Source organism: Amphiprion ocellaris, chromosome 22 (assembly GCF_022539595.1).
Source record: "Amphiprion ocellaris isolate individual 3 ecotype Okinawa chromosome 22, ASM2253959v1, whole genome shotgun sequence".
NCBI lineage: Eukaryota > Metazoa > Chordata > Actinopteri > Pomacentridae > Amphiprion > Amphiprion ocellaris.
In genome coordinates this window covers 2561615-2588934 of record NC_072787.1, presented here as the reverse complement: position 1 = coordinate 2588934, position 27320 = coordinate 2561615, and the positions used below count along the sequence as shown (strand labels likewise).

Genomic DNA, 27320 nt, shown 5'->3' with positions numbered 1-27320 from the left:
AATCTTTAGTCTGGACTGGCAGCTAATAACATCTGAGACTAAACAGGTGCAGCAGGTTTCACATGTGATCTCATGATGGTTATGGAGGGTCCTTGTGTGTATGACATTTTGAATTGAACCTTTTTCATTTCTGCATTACATTTGCCACGAAGAAAATAATATCAGTCATCAATGTCCTACAAGATCACCGCTATTATTTGCTCACATTAAGCAAAATCAGTTCAGTATGCAGAAGACAGAGATTACATCCCATCATCTCATCATCAGAACTAGTCGTTATTATCACTATTAATCAGTCAGAAACACTGGAGCTCTTCCTAGAGCCACCAAGACACTGAAAAATGTCATTCTGTGTCACCAACATAAATGTTCTAATAGAACAGAGAGAAACAGACTGCAGAAACTACGCATGATTGTTTTAATACATGGACTAAACAACTAATCAGTAATTGACTTATTTCAAATGACTGATAGAATAATCAACTACTAGATTAATCAATCAGTGCCCCAGTGCTGTAGCAAGCATCAGCTATATGACAACCGTTCAGATCCACCCAGAACCGGGGGCATCTATGGGAGAACACATCTCCACGTGATGACAGCTCTCCTTAACGTGACTGTCGGTAGGCTGTGCGTTACCGAGCGGCTCTCCTGGCTGAACTTTGCCAATGAAGGTGGGACTCACCAGCAGCGTGGGCAGCCCCGCCACCACGGCGTAGAGCAGGACGGGCGGCACGGCGCTGCGGTCCTCTGGTCCCAGGTACGGTTTGGTGTAGGCGGTGTCGTAGCAGAAGAAGCCCTGCACGTGCACGGTGAAGGTGTCGGTGTACTCGAAGTAGTAGGCCAGCATGACGGTCCCGGCCATGATCACCAGCTGGAAGTACAGCATGATGCACACGGAGAGCGACAGACATTTAATTAGAACCGAGCCGTTGTCCCCCCGTCTCCTACCCCTCTTCCTCCGCCAACGCCGCGGCGGCACCGACTCCCGATGTGCGGCTCATGACGGCTGGGCTGCGCGGAGGAGGCGCTCTCTGATCGGCTGCCTGCTGCTTCCTCCGCGTTCTGCTGCTCAGACTACAGACTGGGTTAGACTGAGGGGGAGGAGGGAGAGAGAGGGGGGGGGAGACGAGGGTGGGAGGTGGGGGTGTGTAAGACACGAGGAGGCAAAGCTTGACGTGGTCTGTGTGTCAGTAGTGAGACAGACCAATGACAAGGGCTGTAAACCAATCAGCATCCCTCTCTGTGTGCGTGCGTGTGCGCGTAAACTGGACATACAACCAAGCCATATGCATTGCCATATTGAATGAGTGCAGGGGCAGTCAGAGAAGAGACAGGAATGGACAGAGAGGATGGGAAAGAAGACGTCATGTGGGTCTGGACCAGCGGAGTCCCAGGCTGTCCTCTAAATTCAGTCCTACTGCATCACAGAAATGACTCAATGCATGCAAGTGTGTGAGCAGAGGCAGCGTCAAGTCACATCCGCTAACTGGGAAGCATTGAAGGAGGGTCAGTATAGAATGGAGGGACTTTTGAAGTCCATGGGATATATCTCGCATACATTTTTATTAAAAATAAAATGTTTTTTATATTTATTGTGATCATGTCTTTACAATTTCTATAACTATTTATAGAAACAATCACTTACTAATAAAAAAAAACCCAGACTGGATATCACTACAATGTCAACTAAATAATCGTTCCAATTTAATAACAACCACCTTCTAATTAGCTAAACAATAATAAAATGAGATTATTCAGAAATAGTTTGGATTGTGTTCTTTTTATTAAGTTGAGAAAATCATGTCAGATTTTATATGGAAAATAACAAATTCTGTGTCTGAGAAATCACTTTCCACAAAGTTCCTCATTACAAAAACACTTCTCCAGAAAGTGTGTTAATTCCAGATCACATGACCTGCTCCACATGATGTCATTTCCTCCTGAAGAAAAGACTAGCCAGACTCCAAGGCTTTCTGAGTTATTTAATATAAAGTAGTCAACAGGTTTACTACAATATCTTTAGAAATAACTTTCAATTTCAATTTTACTCAGTTGTTTATATAATATTTAGAAGAATCTTTATGTAAAATGCCATGTGGTGCTTGGTTATAGGCGGCCATGTTGATTTTAGACCTGAAAACAGCAAAAATATCAACTATGATACCTGTCAGCTATGTTACAAAAAGTCCTGCAATTCTATATTGACCCAAGTGTTTCCTGTGTAACGTGGTGCAACTAACTGCTTGTAAGCAGTGATGAAAGACGAGTTCATCACATCAGAAAAATATCGTAAATACAGCGTCAGTGTACATTGTCAATTATAGAACATGAAGTTTACAGAAAAATACAAGCAGATGTGGTTGACAGTATTTTACTGTACTTTTAGTGCTGCAGTTGAAATGTACATAAACAGTTCATTACCCTACAACTGATTATACTTAGTACAGTACTCTACAGTAGAATATGTAAGTTTACTTCTCAATACTGTAACTAGACATTCCAGTAATGTACCATACACTATTTATATTGCGTTGCCACTGTAATCAATGTTAATCCTACCTGTACATTTCAACTTCTTCCTTTAAAATGCATGAACACTGTGAATACTGTAATACTGTGAGTTGCAGGCATACATCATAAGTAGCAATGTCTCTTTAATCTTTACAATCTAGAATTTAGATCTATCAAAAAAACACTAAAGCAAATTTTAAAAAATAGCGCAAGTTACATTGGGAAGATTTATTTGATTGCAGCAATGCTTTGCAAATTATAGTCTATTGTTTGTGTGTGTGTGTGTGTGTGTGTGTGTGTGTATATATATTGCTATAAGTGTTCTGCTTCAGAAATAAGATTTGCCATATTGCAGATTTATGATCTAGTGTTATCAATAACCTTTAGTTTTTAACTTTAGGTGACTGCAGACTTTAGTTGGGCACATGTGCACTTTTGAATGTATAGTAATACTTCTCTTATGGATCTGGGATGACGTTTCAGCCATCAGGGTTTATATGGTGGACATATAGACATATAATCAATAATAAAGTTTAACGGGTCAAAGATAAGCACAGTTCATAGTATATTTGTGTACGTACATAGAGTCTACATTGAACACCCTTTAACTGTCTCTTATTGAGACAGCATGTAGAATTGGGAATTTAGTGATGAACAGTTTTAATGTTTTATTAAACAACCATATATATATATATATATATAAATTAACAGTATGTAAATAGTAAAAATGGCCAGTCTGATCTGTGTAAAATTAGCTGTAATATTCTTTGCAACCAAATATCAAGTCATTACTCTAAACATTGCTTTGTGAAATGTGTGAACCTGTATTGTTCAACACTATCAATTTCATAGTACCCAAGTGTAAATGATAATTTTTGTTTTTGGCTCCATAAAATTAGGCTAGATCAGATGTTACAATTTTTAATCCTATGTTGAAAAAATGTGGCTTGGTCATTCCACTTCAATCACCAAATGTCCCACACCTGACTGTCTTCTGTTTTTTTTTTTCTTTTAAAGTGGTGAACATTGATTGAGCTGTCCATGTGTAAAATCATGTGTTAAAAATTCTTAAAGAGAGGTGGGGTCAGTCCAATGGTCCAATAATCCACCAACCACAAAACCTTTCTTTTTCACACCATATACCATTGAAGACCATGTGAACATATCAATGAGTCTAGAAAAAGTCAGAACTCTAGCTACATTACTTCTCAAGTTATGGCTCTTCAAACGTTGCTCCACAGACTGGTGCAAAGAGAACGCCATGAAAATCAACGTGACCCCATCCCTCTTTAAAAAATGTTACTCAAAAACAAATGTTACCTATGACCCCAGATTTTACACATCTTACTGAATAACATATGTATGCATAGAAAAAAAGTCTGATAGTTATGAGATGGTCAGGCGTGAACTTTGTAACTTGGTGAATTGAGTTGGAATGACCCAGCCGTATTTTTACAGTAAGTTCATTACTCCTGCACAGGACTGATGTTGCATCCATGTGCACAAGTGTAATAAGATTTCAAAGGTCATACCAATTCATACACCTCACAACATATTTACACCCAAGAAAAAAAACATTAAAAAGGGGAAACAATAAACATTACCTCCATAACATCCCCTAGATTTGTATAGCAATGGAATTAGGGAATATCTACTTCATAGTTTTTTTCTAAAACAGTTGGGCTACTGATGGGAAGGTCAAGCTGCTACCCCTGAGAAAGTCCCCTTAATCCTGTCTGTTGCAGCGATGTCTTAGTAAGGCTGATCCTGCGCTCTGATATAAATAGAAATATATTGAAAAACACTTGTAATGTACCAATAATTGTGAATGAAGCATTGCAGAAGGCCTCCATCCTGTCCCTATGTCTAAAGCATGTGTATGTGCATGCATTCACTAAGTGTTGAACATAACATTCACTGACAGACAGTTTCAGACAAAGCCCTTATCTGTGGGTGGTAAAATGACTCGGAAACCCTAACTGGCTTATAATTATCACAAAAGCTCCATTCTATTTTTTTTCTTTTGGCATACTTTCAAAGCATGTTTTCACCTCACTGTGTTCTGTTGTTTACACTCCTGTGTAATTCTGTCATAACTTTCTATATACAGGGGGTCCTTGACTTACGTCGGAGTTCCGTTCCGACGGGTTAACGTAAGTCGATTTTCGGCGTAAGTCAGAACTCTAGCAAAAATGTGAACAAAGCCGTTACGTGCATCATGATATCAATCAGTTCTTTGGAAAAGCCATGAATACCAATGACTTTCATGCATCTATGAGTCATCGTACAAGAAGATAACAGAATATGTTGCGCTGTTTTTACAACTTCAGCATTTTATTCTATCTAATTTCACTTCCATGGAGACGGCTTTCCTTTTCTTCGAAGCACTGCCATCAGAAGAGTCTGACTTATGCTGGGAGCCACAATGAAGGGCAAAAAGTTAGCAAATGTAGCACAATCTAAGGTGGCGTACAACTGGAGAATGTAAACAAATCCATCTTATAGCGCTGCGTGACGACGTATTCATCCGCTCCACTCACCAATTAGTTCCACATAACCAGTTCGGACATAACGATGAAACGGTGTACGTCATAAACTGAGGACCCCTTGTATTGTATAGACAGAGATGGAGACTCAGAGGGTGTGTGTAGCCAGGGGGTTACATACTGACAGTTCTGAGTAAGTTCTGGCCTCCCTTACTGTGTCACTCTGTCAATACTCCTCATTTTATTACTAACTAGGCCATATCTGTCTGCTCCTGGCTTCATGCTAAAACACAACATAGAGATGTCTAATGAGGCATTTTCCTATGTAATAATATCATCAGAAAGTGGTTTCTTACTCTGGCAAGGAACGTGGCAGAGTTATGTGACGATCAGCATACGTTTGTCTGTACGTCTGTGCACAACATTACTCAAAAATGGATTTGAATGAAATTTTCAGGGAAGGTCAGAAATGACACAAGGACCAAGTGATGTGGCTTATAGTCTGGATCCACAGATTTGTTAAAGATTTCTGTATCACTGAGACATTGAACAGCCTTGGCGGAGTACTGTGCTCTCTGACTGCTTCTCTTGTTTCAGTATGCGTACATTATGAATCCAGTGTTATCAGACTGATAGCTGTATAAGTAAATGTAAAAGTCTGAGCTCCTGAGATGACTATGATATCGTATTTTACCAGATACTTCCAGAATATTGAAGTGATTAATGGAACTATTACATTTGTTCCATCGAACAATTACATGACTATCAGTCTAACAACATCTCTTTATTTAAAAACATAAGATAAATAAGTTAGAAAAAAAATGGATAGTTCATCCTTTTCAGGAAACAAGTAAATTCTTTACATAAATTGCTTATATTTTGTAGTTAACTTTAAACACAAATATCTGAGACTCATGGGATAGGTTTCAAAAATATTACATTATAAATCAAAGAATTTGACAAATCTAATGATGGAGCTAGATAGAAAGACAACCAACGCTAAGACACTTCATTCTGAGGGAAACACGGATGTCTGAACCAAATTCCATGGCAATCCATCCCATAGCTGTTGAGATATTTTGATCAGGTTTGTTTATCAACAAAGTTGTGACTGCGTAATAGATACTGGCGTAAACAGTGTGGTGCTGCTCAAACACTGCTAAAAGCCTCACACAAGGGGAAAACAGAATAAATAATGATTTTCCAATGTACAGATTTTTTTTCTTTTGATTGAAAAGAGACATTTGAACATTTAGTTTCTCGTGTGAATATGAACAAAATATATGTTGTATAAATGTATGTACACTAACTGGCCACTTTTTACATTAGGTACACCTGTTCAACTACTCATTAATATCTCATCAGCCAATCATATGGCAGCAAGAGAATAGCCATACTGGGTCAAGAAAGGCAACAGTGACTCAAATAACCAGTCATTACAATCAAGGTACGCAGAAGACCACCTCTGAAGATGGACTACAGCAGCAGAAACCAAAACGCTCCTGTCAGCTGAGAACAAGAAACTGAGGTGAAGTTCACACAGACTCACCAAAATATGACAACAAAAGACTGGAAAAACATTGCCTGGTCAGACGACTCTTGATTACTTCTGCAACAGTTTGATAAATGTGATGGCCTTTTGACAGAGTTGACAATAATGATTTGAAATGCTGTTCTTAGCAAACACTATGAACAATTAAAGAACTAATGAAACAGGATTCAGTATCATTTTCATTCTCGTATTGGAAACCATGCAACACTACTCTTTCCCCCCAGCATCGTTTATCATATCCACATAATGCCTTTACCTGTTTTCAGTTTTCATGCAAAGTCCCTGTTATTGAAAAAGGAACATGGACTCAAAGTATTTTTCTGTAGGAAATTGTAGCCCTATGTTCTTTGTAACATGTAGTTCAAAGCAAATCCTCGAATTTCATTTTGCTGTGTTGATGATCAAACTTGTGCTTTGTTCATGCTCTAAACAGTTAGACGCCAAAAGGTGTTTGCACTTTCGAGTTCTCTACAAGTGTGTGTTTTTCACTCTGACAGGTTCTGAGTCTTTTCATGCTTTACAGTGGCTGCTGTGTCTTGGGACACCTGTTTTTACCTGATGACAAAGCTCATTAGTCACTCCTCAGGGAAGAGATAAAAAAAGAGGAGAACACAAAGAAAATATGCCTGTCATACTTTGCTCTGATGCTGTATTTACTGTTTGTTTTTTTAGCATCCCAGATAGTTTTACTGTGTTTGAGGATATGATAATAATATTCTAACACACCAACTGCAGCGATGGTGTCACCACAACAACCTGAACCTCAACACTAGAAAAACCACAGAGATGATCACAGACTTCAGGAGAGCAAAGCGAACGAAGCACTCTACATCAATGGAGAGGAGGTAGAGAGGATGGACAGCTTCAGGTTCCTCGGGGTCCACATCTCTGCAGACTTCACATGGTCCACCCATATTACACACCAGGTAGGGAGGGCCCAACAGAGACTGTACTTCCTCAGGAAGCTGCATCAGGCTCATCTCCCCCAAAAGCTGCTCAGAAACTTCTATCGCTCCACCACTGAGAGCCTCCTGACCTACGGCTGTACAGTGTGGTTCAGCTGCTGCACTGCAGAGGACAGGAAGGACCTGCAACGGGTGGTGAGAGCATCAGAGCAGGTGACTGGGACCACACTACCTCCCCTCAGAGACGTTTACACCAGCAGACTTCAGAGGAAAGCTAGGAGAATCACCAGAGACCCCTCACACCCAGGACATTGGCCACGTTTACATGAAGTTTTTTAATTCGGAATTATTAATTTGGAATTCACTCATTCGGAATTAATGATTTGTGCTTTGCGTTTACGTGGAAATATTAATTCTGAATTAAGATTTACATGGACCACACGTTTATCCCCTTCCTTAATTCCGCTTTAACACGTGGGCGTTGGAAAGGATTCTGATTGGACAGGGAGTGGACGTGACGTATCCCTGTTTACCGGAAGAAAACAAACTACATTTGCCGCGGCATTTCTTTTCCCCAACAACATGGAGGAACAACTAATAAGCACGCTTTTCGCTTTGCTTTTTATTGTCGTTTTGAAACAGCAACTCGACAATGGCGTACTACTTCTATTGCGTCACTTGAGAAGGAGAAGAGAGATAGAATACCAGAGAAGGAGGCAGACGACCAAGCTGTGTACGTTGCTACGTCATCGCTACGTGAGGAGCCAAGCATGCGCAGAATGACCGGAATTAACTAAAGCGGAATTAACTGTATACAGGAATGGAACGTACACAGGAATTAATTTATTCGGAATTAACATCGGAATAAACCAGGTAATTTATTCGGTATTAAGTTTATTCGAAATTAACTTTTTAATTCGGAATTAAGTGTTTACAGGGAGATTTTAAAGCAGAATTAAGTTTAATTCCGAATTAGAGAGGAATTAAAGGTCTCACGTAAACGTGGCCACTCTCTTTTCTCCTCCCTCCCTCAGGTAGATGTTACAGGACACTTAGAGTCAAAAGCAAGAGACTCAAAAACAGCTTTTATCCCCAAGCTGTCAGATGTCTGCTCCCTCCCCCCTGAATGATAATGTCACATGCCAACAAGTGCAATATTCATGGTCAAGTGCAATATTATGCTTAATTGCAATATTTATGGTTGTACAGAATGTTTGTATCTCTGGTCCATATTTTCTCTTTTGTATATATTTTAGTTGTATGTATTCTTTAATCTGTGTTTAATATTGCTTTATATAATTTAGAGTTTAATGCTGTTAATACAGAGAGTGCCTTTGAGATACCTCTGAGATTTGTCCAGCTAAGATTAATGGCATTTTGCCTTTTGCACATAAAAAAAACACTGAAACTAAGATTTGTCTGCCTGTGGTATTCAGAGATGAACGGTGTTTTCTCTGCTGCTACAATGCCAACAGAATATCACTGTCTTACTTTTAAAAATCAGTATATAAATCTGGGATTAAATGATGTCGCTGCTTTACTCTGACAGTGATTCATTAAGGCTTTTCCACTTCCACTCAACCAGGCAGGTCTAATATGCCAAACTTGAATTGCTTAAATAATGCATGTTGCAAGCATGTTTTGCACCATAAGTATATTATAATTAACCTCACAACAGTAAAAATGGATACCAAATAAATGACATACCATTATGCAAATTATTGCAATACAGAACATGTGAATACTGAGATAATCATTCACTTCACCACTGAGAGCAGAGCATGAAGAGACTGGTAGAAGAAGATTGGAAGCATGTTTCTCTGCCGATCCCTGATCTGCCTCCTACCTTTTTTAAATGGAAGTCAAATTTAATCTGATTAGTTATTCCCGCTTCTTATTCCATTCTGTTTGTATTACTGAGTTTTGTTTTTTGTAATAACTTTCTGTTACTCTGGTACTGTTCTCTGCCTGTCTTGTCTCTGCACTTGGGTTCTCCGACCCGACGTGACATAGAATCAGTCATGGAGTTGAGGAGATAGAATGCAATTATTTTATGCAAAAGACTATTGGCATGATTATCTACAAGTTCTTGCTAGTGAGAGTAATTGTGTTTCTGCCCGAAATTCACTGTGCTGTTACCTGCACGAGGCTGCTCATTAATCAAGTGACTAATGAGCGATGAAAACGGATTGTAGACTACTGATAGCCAACCAACTCATTCTGTCTGCATTGTTCACAGCCTGGAAACAACAACCAAATAGCACTCTGAGCCACCCTGGAAATGCACCTCTGGCACCTCACACGCCCCAAAATAACATGATTTTTTTTTTTTTTTTTAAATATGATTGACTCCTTACTTCATACTGCAGCGTTTTCCTTTTCAAACTGAGCTAGTTTTGCATCCTTTTTGCTGGATGCAGGCTTTGCTCTGTCTCCATCAGGAGCTGTACTGATATACTGGTACCACAGACTTGGATACTAAGGGGAGAACTCTCTGAACCCCAGTGTCTTTCAAGCATCTCTTTAGTCAGTGTTAAAAAAAATAAATACTATGTTTTTTTTTGTAGTGCATTTTAATTTATGTTTTGATTATTGTTATGATATTTTAAATGGAGAACCAGTGCAGGATGTACGTATTCAGAGAATACGTACATAGGCAGAGCATGTGATATTCTGCTTAACTTAGTTGTATATTTAAATCGCTCACTTGAGAACATGGATATTTTTCTCTGTGTTTGATACATGCTTATTGTACTGTAGGGTCAAATGGTAATGTGAAAAATAACTGAACCACCCCCACCCCATGCGTTTTAAACTTGTTCTTTCTCAGAACTGTGTTAACACTAAAACAACTTTTACCTGAAGCAGAGCTGAAATATGGTTTCTAGTATTCTGGACAGTCCACAAACACCCTGCCTGGCCAAAAAAAAAAAAAAAAAAAAGTTGCCACCTGGATTTAACTAAGCAAATAGGTAAGAGCCTTCCATTGGATAATTACTGTAGTGATGAATATGTTTCAGCTGCTACAACTTACTTCACTCTAGCTGATGCAGTGAGGAGCTTCTCATTTCTTAAACAACCATGTTGGAAGACATATCCTGTGGTCATGGAAAGGTTGTTAATCTGTCTCAGAAGGGTCAAATTATTGGCCTGCATCAAGCAAAGAAAACAACTAACGAGAACTACTAAGATCAGGTGAAGAACTGTCCAACGTATTATTAAAACCTGAAGGATGGTGGAGAACCACCATCTTCGAGGAACAAATGTGGTCTGATGAGTCCATATTTACCCTGTTCCAGAGTGATGGGGGCATCAGGGTAAGAAGAGAGGTGGATGAAGTGATGCACTCATCATGGCTAGTGTCTACCAGATTGATATTAGGAGAGAACAAGTCATCAACACTTTGAACACATTAACTGGATCACAAGGCTATTTAATGTACAGAAGAAAAAATGTATTTGCTTCTTGTTGAGTGAAATCTACCTTCAATTACACTGTGTGCCTCTGTCCTGTGAAATCACCGGAAATAAACCCACATTAAAGACGACTTCTCTTTGACTAACTGGGAATCTATAAGTAGGCCTTTTGTGGTTGAGATATGAGAATTGCTGACATTGTATATATTGCCAAAGGCATAATGGTGTAATATATGGTGTATGGTGTAATATATGGTGTAACAGTGCAACCCAGATACTACAGTCAATACATCACAAAACTAGGCATGCAAAAATACCTTAGCTAACAGGCACACACATCATTTTGAAATATCAGTTTCTCTTGGTCCACATAAAATAACACTTAGCTGTACAGAATCAAGCAAAGGCAAGAAGAGGACCTTGACATGGCTCTCTGATTTCTGCAGGTGTAGATCTAGTGTAGCATACAAGATTTGATTACATCATCGCATGTAAATGAAGAGCTCTCATTAAAAGGCAACATGACAGAGGAGAAAACTTGAAAGTACCATGCTTCAAGCAGCCCAGGCTTATCTAGTATGTCACACTTCATAATAAATTCATGCACTGTCTTTCTTGCAACCAGCTGATGTGAACACAGTTGCTGCAGACCCCTGTTCTTGAATGAAAATAATTGTGGCATGCAGTGAAGATGGAAGTCTGGGCAGCTTTAAAGAGACACACTGTGTTTTCTCCACACTGGAGTTGCAAGGTCACATCAAGGAGTGCATGGAAAACTGTATATCATATTTAGTTAGTACAGTCTCTAATTTCATGTGGTTTGTATTTTGAACTGAAGTTAATCTCTCATGAGAATGCCAAACTTAAAGGAAATAGTATACCTGCTCAATGCACTCAAGAATGAAGAACAAAGAGAACCAGTTCAACAAAGGCTAAATGGTAAATGAAGAAAAAAGGCAAGGCAGTTGAACATCCATTATCATCCCTATCTGTCCACACAGATGGTCTTAAACATTTAGGTGGGGAAATATAAAAAAAATAAGAATTCAAGAGGCAAATATTTTTTCACATCACTGTAACTGCCAGCAAGATATAGTTTAATCAACCCAGGGGGTGCATTTGCAATTATTTAACAGCTTTAAATCCTAATGACTTCACTCATTAAGATTGTCAGATACAAAACGACGCGAGAATGCTAAACATTTTATGATTTGACCTTCTCAAATGTGACGACTTGCTTACTTTTCTTTTACTTTTTTACTATTTTTCATTGATTTTGAAATATTTTAAGGTTTGTCCTGTTAGTTGGGCAAATAAGCATCATGAATGGGATCTGGGGTAATTGTGATAGGACTGTTATTCCTAAAAGAAATACTCACAAGATGATTACACAATAAAAAAATAATCATCTGTATTAAGTCAGTGTTACGCCTGTGTGCAAACACTGAGATGCATTACAACACTTGAACCAGTGGAGGGTGGTGTTTCCCCACTGTAGGAAAGTTATCAGCTACAGTGATTCATACGGACTACAGTTAATTCACAGTGTGTTCAGATCAAGAAGGGTCAAGGAGAGTTTGCAAAAGCTTTTTTTTTTTTGGATTATTTGCATGTTTTTGGTCAGGAGGTAGGAAGGTTAATGTGGTTGCAATCAGGATTAACAGAAGACTAAGAAAGGACATAAAGACTAAGGTGCTAAGAGGGTAAACGTAGGATGAAGAGGGTGGGGGAGTGTGTGGGGGGGTGTAGGAGGAAAATGTCTGCTCTCCATTTCCACTTCATAATTGTCTTTGTTCTCTGTCCTCCCCGCCTCTTACTTCTCCTTCTTCAGACTCTTTTTGTGTTTTGCCTCTTTTCTCATCTTGGCCTTCTGTTGTCACTTTTTAAGCCAGCCCCTGAGGCTTAGCATTTTGCAGGATCAGTAGCTTGATGTCCTCCTTTTTGCTCATGTTGAGCCATTCCTTTGTTGTGAATCACTTCTGCTCTGTCTGCTATGCTTCTGTTTGCTTAAAGCTTCCCTCCTTTTCTAGCAGCTCATATCTGAAACAGTTCAGGAGTACAAGTTTAAGACAACGCAACATAGAATAGGATTAACGCTATAAACCAAGTGGCAACATACAAATATTCAAAGAAAAATAATCTTTGAAGCAACTATCAAAACTAAGAAGCTAAAATTAACACATGAATAATAATACAGGTGAGTTTACAAAAGCCCCAAATTCAGCCTGGAACACCGAGTTCTTTAACTTTGTTTCCTTCTGTAAACTGTTCCAAGTGACTTCACTGGAAAACATTACATTTTTTTCTCCATCTCTGTCTGTATGCTAGGGACAGACATCAGGTATGTGTCTTGTGGTCTAAGACTATGATAGCAAGATGAGCTTTTTGCAATCTGTCCATTATAAGCTTGTGAATAAAAAAATATGAATGAACTAGTAATGAATTGGTCAAGTGGTGCATGGCAAGAGATAGCCAGAAAAAGTTGAAGTACAAAGCACAAACATGATTTAAATAATCATTGGTTTTAGGCTGGTGACAGACCCTAATGCACTGTGATGAACAGGCCAGCATATGAAGACATTCTTCTGCTGCATTCATGTATAACAAGTTGCCATAATCACTGAGTAGTAAGAAAGCGGCAGCATCCAATCTTTTTTCTGGCTACGAAGGAAAACCAGGACTTGTGTCACAAATAAAACTCAAACTTCTAAGTTCTTCACAATATTTTTAACAGAAGTGATTACACTTCTGTGCAATATCACTTTCAAGTCAAATTATTCTAAATCATAGCAGAAGATCGGTAGAGAAGGCAGCACCTCTTCATGGGTTAAAAGTGATCCCCTTTAAAGCTGAGAGCCAAAGGCAAACACAGTGGAAGTCTTTTTGTAGGTGACACTGAAAAGATGTCGGCTGACTCGGGAACAGGGGAGACATTAAGCAATTCAGGAGCGATGTTTGCGTCAGCCAACTCAAGGACTGAAGAGGTGGTGGACCAGGACCAGACTCATGTGGAATAACAGCTGACTTGGGGTAGGCGCTGACCACCGTAATGACAGTCTTTTATTTGTTGGACCTGACTTGAATTTGGGCTGCAGATTGGCTTAGTGGTTAGCACTTGCGCTTTGCAGATAGAAGATCCCTGGTTCACGTCCCAGCCTTCCTGGGATCTTTCTGCATGGAGTTTCCATGTTCTCCCTGTTCATGTGTGGGTTTTCTCCAGGTTCTCCAGCTTCTTCCCACAGTCCAGAAACATGCTGAGGTTAATTGGTGATTCTAAATTGTCTGTAGGTGTGAATGTGAGTGTGATTGCTTGTCTATGTGTAGCCCTGTGATAGACTGTTACCTGTCCAGGTGTCCCCTTCCTTCACCCTCAGTCAGCTGGGATAGACTCCAACCCCCATGACTCTAATGAGGATTAAGTGGTGTACAGATGGACAGATGGATGATATGAATTTACACCTGGGAACTGCTGAAGCAACTTCTGATCAGGAACAGTCTCAGTAAAAGAAGAAGTTTTTTCTGGACATCTGGCAGACAACAATATGCAAAAGTAAATGGGATATGCCTTTCATTCCTTCATTCTTAGCAGTGAAATGTTCTTGTTTAGGAAAAAAACATAAAAAAAACAAACACCTGAGCTGGTAGGAAGGTTGATGTCACTCTGAGACATAAACTAGCTCCTAAACCAAAAGAAGGCTCAGGTTCACTATCATTCATAGCAAATCACATAGCTACATGTTGGAAATGACATTTTGTAACTGGGTGACAGATAAAAGCATCTCATTTACTCCAAGCAACAGACTTGTATTATTAGATCAAAAAAAGCAAAACAGGTTGTCATTGACTCTCCATCCACACTGAACCTGTTTTTTATCCCTCAAAAGAGTTTTTTCAAAACTGTCTTAGCAAAGACACCTGTAACATCAAACACATAGGCTGTGCTGGGGGTAAGCTCAAGAGGAAAGGCCAGGATTGAGATGACTGGATAGTCCTTACTCCTCATCAACCGCTGCGTTTCAAACATTTAGCATAACATCAGATAGTCTGTTGAGCTCATGAAGTCCTTTTGTTAAACTGTCATCGTAAACATGCAAGAACAAAATCAAACATCTTAATACTGTTCTGCAGTTATGTTTAGATCTTAAATGTAGAGCTGAGGAGACAACACACATCTGTTTGCTCTCTACAGTCCCGTTCCTAGAAGGAACATGGCACATGCTGTCCTCTATCATGTAGTCAGAACATTAGCTTTCTAATCCAAACTAATTGGCTCCTCACTGCTCCCAGGAAAAAAAAAAAAAAAACATTTGGTAATGAGTCAAGCTGTACACATTCATCCCACAAGCACACAGTGTGTGTGTGTGTGTGTGCGTTTGTGTGTGTGTGCGTGTGTAGAGTGAGACAAACAGAGAGATGACAACAGGATGAAAATTTTCGCCAAAATATCAGAGCAGAAGAAATTCCAAAAACCAACATGTGCTTTGTCTTTGCTGGGCATCATCACAGTCCATCCAGTCCTCCCATGCCTATCTGAACAACAATCATTTGCTATAAAATACCAGAAATATCAGAATATGGATTTATTAGGGATGTAAATCACCCACACATCTACTGGCTGTCAAGTCAAAAATAAAGGCAAAGTAAGTACCTTGCTGTGTGTTGCTGCTGCTGATAAGATGGATAGAATGGAAACCAGCTCTGTATCCTCAGGGCACCGTGTGACAAAGTCTGACTCACTGGAGGTGGATTTGTCCCCAACTTCCTCAATCTACATATTAGCATTTTTAAAATCCCTTCACTACAGGAAACAGCAACTTTCAAGCAACCTACACTACCATCACCCAGACAATTCCATGTTTTCCATGAAAACTCCCACTTTTATCCATGTATTAACATAACTGCACAAGGGTTTTCTATTCATCAATGAGCCTTTCAACACCATTAGCTAACACAATGTAGCATTAGAACACAGGAGTGATGGTTGCTGGAAATGTTCCTCTGTACCTCTATGGAGATATTCCATTAAACATCAATTAGAATAGTCATTTACCACATTAACAATGTCTACACTGGATTTATCATTCATTTAATGTTATCTTCACTGACAAAAACTGCTTTTCTTTCAAAAATAAGGACATTTCTAAGTGACCCCAAACTTTTGAACGGTAGTGTACATGCTGAAAATGGCAAGTTATTGCCAAAGATTTGAATTGCTCAATAAAATATTTTTGCTATTTTGTTAATTGACAGGCCTTCTCTCATCATGCAAATGTGTCAATAAAACAATTTCTTGGGACACTATTTTGTAGGTATTGTATATTATTGCTTCATCAAGGCTTAGTCCAAGATGATTGTGATCAGTTCAAAGAAACAGCAAGCCAGGTCATCTTTCCCCCTCCAGATTTTGGTGCAACAGTTTCAGTGTGTGTATTACTTTTTAAAGGGGGGTTTCACAAATTTTAGACATTGTGATTATTATATTCACATTTATTGGTACTTGTGTCATTATCTAATGATGTCTGTGTACGATAATGAGCCAAACATTTTGGCAATATATAGATGAAGTGATTAACATGAATTATCTTGTAACAGATGCACGTGATCCAAACTGGGTCACAGCATCTCCAAAATGGCAAGGCTTGTGAGGTGCTGCATGTCAGCGGAGGCGAGTACCAACTGACACTGGTTCAACATGAGTCAAACATGACCTGGCGATAGGATATTGTGGGAGATGGAACAATATACACTGCCCAGCCAAAACAACAAGTCGTACACTAATATTTTGTTGGACTGCCTTTAGCTTTGAGAACGGCACACATTCGCTGTGGCATCATTTCAATAAGCCTCTCCAATGTCACAGCGTTTATTTCTGTCCAGAGATGCATTAAAACTTACAATTGATTGTCTAAATGTTTCTTCGTTGCCACCATGTAGAAAGCATCATCTCTCAGAATTTCACTGCAGGAGGGCATCTACAGACCATGTTTTTGTAAGGCATAGCATTTTACTAACCTGATCAGTGTAGTTTAGTATTAGTCTTAGGCCATGGTAGTGCAGCTCCATACCAGCAAAATCAGCAGCAGAACAAATTACAGTAAACTCTGCTGTATGTCTCTGTGTTTTTAACCGTTCTTCCATTGATGCCTTCTAAAGAAGACACATGTTGTGCCCTCCAGTGGTAAAACCCTAAACAACAAGAGCTCACTAGCATTGTAAGCCTGATATCCGTGTAAAATACTATACAACAAATACTGTTTTATGTTAGTTTCTGTAAAATATTGTGGAGAATAAATTACATCTATATAAATGCGCCTTTTCTAGATATTCAATGATGCGAAAGGTGTCTGCGCTAACAAATGGCAGCGGTAAACACAATGGCTCATATATTTGTCCATATGTAATGCGTTTAGGTCCTTTTGAAATGCAACAAATGACTGAAATAGAACCTTGATCTCTCTCCATGGTGTTACAATTACCTGAACTTTTCCTTTATTCCAGATAAAACATATGTCTCACACATAAAATGAGATGTGATATGATGAATAATGATTTATTTACTGTACTTCCATAAAGGTGACTTCTTTGCTGTTGTTGTTTTTTAACACAGGCAGAGTTCTAACTTACTAGATGTATACTTTTCATTTGATACTGTTTGTCTTATTTGAAATACTTCTCTGTGACCTTCACTCCAGTCTTTTCACAGATGGTGAGTGGTTCATGTCTTGGGTGCTATGCATTAATTATGAGCTTTGTTCAAAAGTAAAGTAACAAAGCAGGACTGTTTGTTTGTTTCATAACAGTCTGAAGTAATGTCTATACCTAAAGACCAGTCACAAAGGATAAATGACAATACCTTGAACGGTTGCTGTTCTCAGTACACCATACTTCTGTTAAATTTGATTTCTATTTATGCATACCTACATCATAAATAGTCTTAAATAATATTTCTTGAATATACAATCTGAATATAGTATATTCAATGTCTACATGTTGTATTGTTAGCTAAAACATTGAAACTACTGTTCAAAAGTTTGGGGTCACTTAGAAATGTCCTTATTTTTGAAAGAAAAGCAGTTTTTTCAATGGAGATAACATTAAATGAATGATAAATCCAGTCTAGACATTGTTAATGTGGTAAATGACTATTGTAGCTGGAAACAGCTGATTTTTAATGGAATATCTCCATAGAGGTACAGAGGAACATTTCCAGCAACCATCACTCCTGTGTTCTAATGCTACATTGTGTTAGCTAATGGTGTTGAAAGGCTCATTGATGATTAGAAAACCCTTGTGCAGTTATGTTAGCACATGGATAAAAGTGGGAGTTTTCATGGAAAACATGGAATTGTCTGGATGACCCCAAACCTCTGAATGGTAATGTATGTGCTGTCTAAAGGTGCTGTGTGCAGAGCCCTGGATACTATGAGCTGCACTAACCTGTGAAACTAATTACTCTCATACCTTTGAATTTCTATTACTAAATCACTGAGACCTGTGCATTTTTGTGACAAATAAACAATGTTTTGTGACAAAGACACATAGGGTAAAAGATTCCATCACTGAAAATGAAGACTGCCATGATATACAATATATCTGCAAGTGTATGTAAACTTTTCTTCATGATTGTATGGCAAATCCAACAAATGTGTGTGTTACCTCCTTTTTAAACTCCTTAATAACTTCAATTGCATACCAGTAAAATGTAAATGTGAAACATAAACAGTGCCATAAATGCAAATAGTAATTTCAGTGGAAATAATATATTTCATCTACTTGTACACTGTGATTCTCTACCTTTACTAGCTTATTTATCCAAAAGCATAAAGGTAAAGTCAGCCATTCTACTTCATTACAGTTTTACAGATTTCAGAGAATGTTTCGTCATGGTCTGCAAGCTGTTTGTTGTCTGTAAAATGATCCACACAGCAGTATTCCAGTGTTCCATACAAACTCGAGCTCCAACATGTATGTGCACAGTCAGAGCGAGATGGATGATAAGATGGATTAAAAACCTTATAGACCAAAATCTCACTATCTATCTATCCTAAAGCATGCCAAGCCAAAAGTAGCATTTTCAGTTATTATCAGATGATGAAATGTCTGCAACTGAGGAAAATATCTCCTCTTTCATCTCCTCTTTTTGGAATAAATGACAGCCAACTGCTGCTAAATCCTGGTTGTTAAAATGTAATCTAAGCCCTCAGCAGTTCAAAATAACTAAATGCAGCAACCACTAAGCCATGCAGGAAACTTCATCCTCCTCTCTCAAACAACTGAGCTGCAGGTCTTTGTGGCTTATGCAACATATGTTAGACCTCATGTCGCCTTCTCTGCACAAACATCAATCTGGGTCTTACTGGCTCCAACGTAAGCTGAAAATATAGCTGGTGGTGTTTCCTCATTCCTCTCATCATCACTACTGGCTCTCATCCTGTCACCTCCAACCGCCGGCAGCCAATCAGGCTCTTCCCTTTAACCACTAAGACCTTTCTCTCTTGCCAATCACAACTCCTCTCTCTAGCCAATCCTAACGTTCCTCTCTATGGCTCTTTTCTTTAGCTAATCAGCAGCTCTCTCTCTTTCTGGCCAAACAGGGGCAAATTCTTCCGACTAGCCAATCACATGCTAATTCTCCTTAGGAAATCAGAGAAAAATTCTCTCCAGCCAATCAGAGGTCAATGCTCTCCACCAATCAAAAGCCTCATTGTTTGAACCAGTCAGAGGCACTCAATTCACCAGCCGATCAACAGTGCTCATGTACTTAGCTAATCATGGTTGACTTTCGCTAGCCAATCAAAGTCCGTCACAGGCATTCATCACCTCTCTGGCCCTTAAGGTGTCTAGTTCTAGGCTTCCTTCCTCGCTGCCCATTTCTCTTTACTGCCAAATTAACCTTATCCTGCTCAAGCTCCTGTCATTTCTTCTGTTCAGCCTGCCATATCTAACAACGATCTCACCTGCTATTTTATTACCTCAACAATTAATAGTTCCTGGCCACAGTAAGATTGCTTCATTTACTGTTGTTTGGGGTCCTCTCCAAATCTTCTATCCTCATCTGTTACCTTGCTCCAAGATGCTGCTCACTGGAATCTAAATGCCAAAACATCTTGTTAGAGGATTGGTTTGTTTCTTCAAGCTCCATTAAGGTACAGAGGGAGTGATTATAGACAGACGTGTTTGAGTTCTGCACCCCAGTCAGCACAGTCACTGAAAACATTTCTTAAAAGGAAGTTTCTAAAGAGGGCTTCACAGTGGATCAGTGGTTAGCAGTGTTGCCTCGCAGCTAGAAGATCCCCGGTTCATGTCCCAGCCTGGGATCTTTCTGCATGGAGTTTCCATGTCCTCCCTGTGCATGTGTGGGTTTTCTCCAGCTTCCTCCCACAGTCCAAAACATGCTGAGGTTAATTGATAATTCTAAATTGTCCATAGGTGTGAATGTGATTGTTTGTCTCTATGTCGAACCTAATGAGGATTAAGCGGTGTATACATTATGGATGGATGGATGGATGGATGGGCATTTCGAAAGTAAATGAATGAGAAGATGACTTCACCACACTGCTGAATCGTGTAGTTTGACCATTTTGCCACTAAGTGGTGACAGAATGCTATTTTAAAACACACATACACACACACACACACTGGATAAGGAAGCTCATCAGCTATAACAGCAGTCTATCAACAAACCCTCCTGAGGATAGAAGGTAAGAGTAGCTCCCTGCTGGCTGTTTGGAGCAGAGACCATGTTTAGATGGCATTAACAATTTAAACACTGATAAAAAATTTCCTCATTCACATGGTAAAACTTTCCATCAACCTAAATATACTGCTACTCTGATTCTAGAAAAAATACTGTTGCAGTTACAAATATAATGCAGTGATAATGAAGCTGGAGGATTCTTGCTGCATGTCAGAATTACTCATGCAACCAGAAATTCCCTCTTCAGGTACCACTGTGTTCAACAGTCCTTTAACTGCACTTTAAATATTCACCTTGCTACAATAAGTCAGTAAATGAATAAATCTGTTGTAGTTTTCATCACTTGACTAGAAGTGCCTGTCAGCACCTCTCTGAAATGCTCTTAGTGTGGGACTTTTTAAGAAAAATTTTATTTTTTTATTTTTATATATATATATATAAATCTTTTGTGATCTACAAGGAAAGCAGCCCTCGGTCTAGTTAAAATCAATTCACAGGAAACATCCATTCATACATTATCTATACACTGCTTAATCCTCTGTATGGTGACAGGGGAACTGGAGTCTATCCCAGCTGACTTAGGGTGAAGGTAGGCTTCATCCTGGACAGGTAACAGTCTATCACAGGACTACATACAGAGACAAACAATCACACTCACATTCACACCTATGGACAATTTAGAATTACTAATAGGAATGTTTGAGGAACCCGGTGAGAACCCATGTTGCACAAGGAGAACATGCAAACTCCACACAGAAGGATCCCAGGGCCAGGCCAGGACACGAACCATGGATCTTCCAGCTGAGAGGCGACAGTGCTAAGCACCTATTCACTGTGCAGCCCCACAGAAAACATGGAAATGGAACATTTCAGAGTAAATTAAAGTTCCCATCATCATTAATCATCAGTATCAGACTAATTCTGTCTTTACTGGACAAATCTTACCTCGCCTGCTAGACAGGTGTACAGTTTCCTTCGCTCTTTCTTGCCGAGTTGTTTTGGAGGCATGTTGACTTATTTATCCTCTCAGCACAATCTGTAGGAAACAAAACAAGCAAGTTGGACTAAAGAATTTAGATAATAAAAATAAAAAACAAGAATTTATTAAAAAAAATCAGTTTTCATCAATAATAATAATAATAATAATAATAATAATACAAAACTGTTCATCCTAATCCGAATGTGCAGTTTACAATATCACTAAAATGTCAAAAGCGGTATCACTCAATGTAGTCTATCTTCCCCCTTTGTTTAGAGTTATACACAGTACTACCAGTAAACTGAAAAATAACACAATTATTATAAGATGATGCAGTTGTTAACACAAATAATCCACACAGATTTTGTAGATCTGTCAAGTGTTGTGACTTTAAGCATTTCTGCCTCCACTGCAGTACAGCATCTGAAGTAAAATTCTGCTGAGCTATTTTGAAATGCTTCAGTCCATTTTGAATTCAATTGCACCTTTATTTTTGAAAACACAAATATCGGAATGGTGGAAACCACTTTAAGACACCAACACCACAGTGACTTCCCTTTCTGACTGTGTTCACAGCAAATTAGTACGCTCTTTAAATTTCGCTTGAAAGAGCATGAATGTCTTAACAATATGTCATGGTAATCCATCCGGTAGCTGTGAAGATCGTGATAGCAGTCAACCAAAGAAAAACACTTTAATCTGGACCAGCACCTGCCTGTATTTATATGAGATCTGAAAACTATATGAAGTGGTGAACCCAGTACAAGTACTATTGAGGAATATAATGCAGACTAGTGAGCCGACTGTTTCTAGATCATCTACCAGGTTGGTTGTTGAGCTGTGACATAAAACACTTTTTTGCACACTAATGAAAGTCTCTAATGTCCCCAGAATGGATGTTGCAATCATCATCATTAGGGTGAGTTTCCTCAGATGCAACAATTTTCTGCCACAATTTGCGATTGTTCATTGTGACAGCGAGATCCTCCACAGTGAATCCAGTATCATCGACCAGTTGGTTTACATACCTACGAGATGGTCTTCCAATGCGACTTTAGCCATGACTTGGTTTCCAAAATAGGTCTGACTGACAAGCTAATGTTTGGCTCTCCAGAAATGTCCTGCGAACCGTAATCTTTCTTGGGACAAGTATTCCATAGAGTTGTTCCTTTGTTGGGTGCTGCTTCCATGACACACTGAGAATGGCACTAAGCATTCCAGTGTAGGTGCCATCCAGCTTAGATTCCAACTGTTTTATAAGTGTCCATGTAGTGTAACCGTACAGAAGTGTGTATTCTGCAATGGCTCGAAAAAAATCCATGTTTCATATCATGAGCAGGTGGGAGTGATCCAATCAAACACTTCTTCAGCCATATAAGCAGACTCCACTCACCACTCAGTGCAGGACCGTCAACAACCAACAGTCAGTCCTGAGTCGTTGTTCAGTCTAGCTCACCTTGCCTGTGATCTCCGTTTAACTCCTGTTTGTGCTCTTTTCCAGTCTGGACTCCTACCTGCTCGTGCCTTTCCCTGGATCCACCTGCTCCAAGCTTCTGCCATTCGTCACCATTTGGAGTTCTGGAATCCATGTTCATCCCCCCACCGTCCTCTCGACTTGTCCCCACACTAAACTGGTTCTGACTGCTGCACTGCTGTCTCCACCAACGCTACACACCACCACCAACGCCACATGCCTGCAACCCTCTCTGCTTCAGCCTCCCTTACCCTCCTCTCCATATCCTACTCAGCTCACTTCCCATTAGCTTCTGAGCCAGACTGGTAGTTGCCTTAGCATTCTGTATTTGTATAGTAAATTTTCCTGTAGCATTGTTCTGCTTAATATTGCATTCCTACCCAGGTGTTGCCTATGGTGGGTCTGTGTTTCTGAGTTCATTCTATTTAGTATCTAGTGTCAGTAGTCTGCCAGCCCTCTAGAGGGCTCCCATCCATTCTTCTTGTCACCTCCGGCAGGTTTTAGTTGTGATGTTTCGTCACTTCCATTTATAGTCATTCTGCGTCAATTGTAGTTCACTTGTTTGATTTTCGATTTGTAAATAAAAGCCTGTTATCTTTGTTCTCTCTACTAATATAAACTACTTTGATAAACTATTCTGCTTATCGAAGCTCATTACAGCCAACTGAAGTAACTTTACTGGATTTATAGCAGCACTTCAATGCAACTGTAACAGCTGCTACTTTTCTCACACACCAAGAGAGACTCACTTTACACAAACCCAGTAGTCCACTTGCCATGAAGGAGATGTGCAGTTAGGCTGTGGTGTTTTTTTTTTCTTACTGCCTAAAAAAATTCATATAGTTATTCAGTGTTTGCTTTGATAGTCAGAGATGGAATATATATATTTTAACTGAAGTCCGGTTTGTTGACCATGTAAGACTTATTTAAGGTCTACAGATAATTTAATATGCTTTCTGACACCAGGGGGATCCATGGGTAGATGAGAGAAGCTCAAAATGACATTCAAAGTCCTTCAGTCCACCCTGAGTATCTCCCTACGCAGTTTATTTACAGACCAGCACAGCATGAACACCCAGATTGAACTCGAGTGATCTTTATCATGCTGAGCAGCAGTCTGCCAGCCTTCATTACACAACACTACAGCACTTAACTGAGAGTCAACCTATTCCAGTAGAATTATGAGAATGTTATCCTTGATTAAAAATACTCACTCCTTTGAACATCTTTAACACTTCATAAGGACCTTTGCTGAAGGCAAATTTGACTGCTACAAGACTTTTAAAATATATGGGTGCCAGTACAACAATCATTATCAGGAATTTATGAATTGGCCATGATGAGTAGGAAAACATTATGACCACCTGCCTAATATTGTGTTAGTCCCCCTTTTGCTGCCAAAACAGCCCTGACCTGTCGAGGCCTGGATTCTCCTAGACCCCTGAAGGTGTGCTGTGGTATCTGGTACCAAGATGGTAGCAGCAGATCCTTTAAGTCCTGGAAGCTCTGAGGTGGGGCCTCCATGGATCACACTTGTTTGTCCAGCACATCCCACAGAGGCTCGACTGGATTGAGATCTGGGGAATCTGGAGGCCAAGTCAACACCTCAAACCCATTGTTGTGCTCCTCAAACCATTCCTGGACCATTTTTGCTTTGTGGCACAGTGCATTATCCTGCTGAAAGAGGCCACAGCCATCAGGGAATACCGTTTCCATGAAAGAGTTTATATGGTCTGCAACAATGCTTAGGTAGGTGGTCCATGTCAAAATAACATCCACATGGATGGAGGACCCAAGGTTTTCCAGCAGAACATTACCCAAAGCATCACACTGCCTCTGCTGGCTTGCCTTCTTCCCATAGTGCATCCTGGTGTCATGTGTTCCCCAGGTAAGCGACGAACATCCACACGATGTAAAAGAAAACATGATTCATCAGACCAGTTCACCTTCTTGCATTGCTCCGTGGTGCAGTTCTGATGCTCATGTGCCCGTTGTTTGTGCTTTTGATGATGCAGCTATGCAGCTCCATATGCAACAAACTGGATGCTCTGTTTATTCTGAGACCTTTCTATGATTGTTTTTGGGCCACGATATACGTGGCCTTAAGTGTATGTAAACTTGTTCACAACTGAAATATACTTTTGCATATCTTGTTTGAACAATTATCATTCACTATACTAGTTCAATGTTCTCACTAAAGCCATCAAAAGTATGAATGAACACAGATGGAATTGTGTAGTAAACTAAAAAGTGTGAAATAAGTCAAAACATGTTTTATATTTTAGATTCTTCCAAATAGCCACCCTTTGCTTTGATTACTGCTTTGCACACTCTGGATGAGCTTCATGAGGTAGTCACCTGAAACGGTTTTCACTTCACAGGTGTTCCTTGTCAAGGTTCATTTGTGGAATTTCTTCCTTCTTAATGGGGTTGGGACCATCAGGTGTGTTGTCCAGAAGTCAGGTTGGTCCACAGCTGACAGTTGTAAACTTCCCCACATGAGCTGGAGTTTTCTAGCTGCAGTCAGCAGGGAGGTGCTGGACAGAGATTTTGTAACCTTCAGGGAACATTCCTGAAAAATTCAAGGATTGATACAGTTTGGTGGGACATCAGTTACTTTATGAAGTAACAGTGAATTAACTTTTCTGAAATGACAGTCAAATCATTTTGAAGTTATCACATCAAGCCACAGTCACTTGATCATTTTGCATCCAATCATCATGAGTCATGCATTAGTAAAGCAGTACTTCAGTAGTCCATATGGTTTGTATCATTATTAAAAAGTGCTTGAGGTTCATCAGCCTACAAAGACTCTACAACAGTAACAGAAAGGACAGGTAAACACCTGAAGGCGTCCTGACTCTGTTACTGCCGGAGCTCCTCTCCGTGGAGGAGAGCAGCGGCCGCTCAGCTGAAGGACACCGGGGGTAGAAACTCTTACCCTGGACAGCTCCAAGTGTTTGTTCCGCCTCTCTGGATGTCAGTCAGCGGCAGCAGAAAGCCCCGGCTCCCCCTCTGACCTCAGCCCTGTCCGCTGTCTGGAGCTCCCTGCATGTGTTCTCACTGCCTCCGGCACATTCCGGCTTATCTCTTTATCTCTTTCCGCATTTTCCTTGTTTTACTTACCGGATCGTCTGCGGTGCGGGCATGGGGTTCCGCTGCTAAGACGCATGCGCGGCTCAGGTCCGGCTCAGTGTGTTGCCTTCAGGTAGAGTTGGAAAAAAACAAGGCAGTGGAATCATCCAGCAAAATAAGCATACACATAGAAAACACACAGAAATGGCAAATGTAAAGTCACCCTGCATATGTAAAGTTGCCGGTAGATTATTATTGATGGAAAAGTCAGAACTCTCTCTCTCTGTGTTTGGATCCTATTGGATTCTGCATTGAAAACTGTAGAATCAACACAATTATAGCAACACCTCTCTTCAATACTTTTAATAAAAAGGAACATTTAAACTTTCCTCATGAAAGGATCATTCCAGAAATGTTGTTTTGAACTGCATTAGCTTTAGGCACGTGTACCTAATAATTGTCAACTGAGTATATGCAATTAGAAAAGGTTTCTGATGCTTAGAATGCAAGCTGGTTTGTACAATACATCCTCAATCTTCATATATAATGTGTTATTAGATGATATTCAGACCAAAGCTACTTCTTTTTTTTCAAACCACTGCTCATACTTTCAATAATCCTTTGCTGTCAGACTGGTCAGCTCAGACACATGTACCTGACCAGAGAAACCTTAATATGCATTTGACATTGAGATAAGATGGTGGAGCTTAGAGTGGACTGTGAAGGCAGCATTACTGCCTGATGTATCCGTTCCAGCACCAGTAACAAGAGGCCTGTTCACACAGACACACCAGATTAGTGTGCATGTGGTGTCTGTTTACCAGGTCAGCAGTTAGAGGGAAGGAGCTCTGGTGAGCAGCTAAAGCAGCAAAGATGAGATGTTAAACTTTTCTCTGTATCACAAGTTCTGTGATCAATATCTTTACAACATAGACCAAGTATTGCAAGTGTTGACCTGTTATTTTGCATTTACCACATATGCCATCTCACAGCACTAAGTAAAGAACAGAGAAGGTAACAATCCAGCGTAACCTTTGGGCTCCCTATAAGCAGTCAGCGATGACGGAAAGAAACTTTTTTTTAAAAGGAAAAAATAAGCCCTTTAACGGAGAGATAAGAAAAAAACCTCAGGCAGAACCAGGCTCAGAGAAGGCTACCATCTGCCTCGACTGGTTGGGATGAGAGTGGGGATGAGGGGGGAGGTGGGTAGCAGAATGGAAAA

General features: G+C 39.8%; 1 protein-coding gene across 3 annotated transcripts in view; it reads right to left on the bottom strand.

The window, feature by feature from the left end:
- plppr5b (phospholipid phosphatase related 5b) overlaps nucleotides 1-26162 on the bottom strand; it is an 89943-nt gene extending 63781 nt beyond the window's left edge. The window contains exons 1-4 of one of the 3 annotated variants that reach the window (XM_035950763.2): nucleotides 25965-26161; nucleotides 25382-25595; nucleotides 21516-21606; nucleotides 686-874 (exon numbers count right to left, since the gene is read on the bottom strand). In XM_035950763.2, coding sequence (XP_035806656.1) covers nucleotides 686-874; nucleotides 21516-21578 — 252 coding nt within the window. In that variant the 5' untranslated portion in view covers nucleotides 21579-21606; nucleotides 25382-25595; nucleotides 25965-26161. Of the gene's footprint in view, nucleotides 1-685; nucleotides 1091-21515; nucleotides 21607-25381; nucleotides 25596-25964 lie in introns of those variants that run through there. The other 2 variants (XM_035950765.2, XM_023275871.3) reach the window with 2 other exon arrangements.
- Between the last annotated feature and the right edge of the window lie 1158 nt (nucleotides 26163-27320).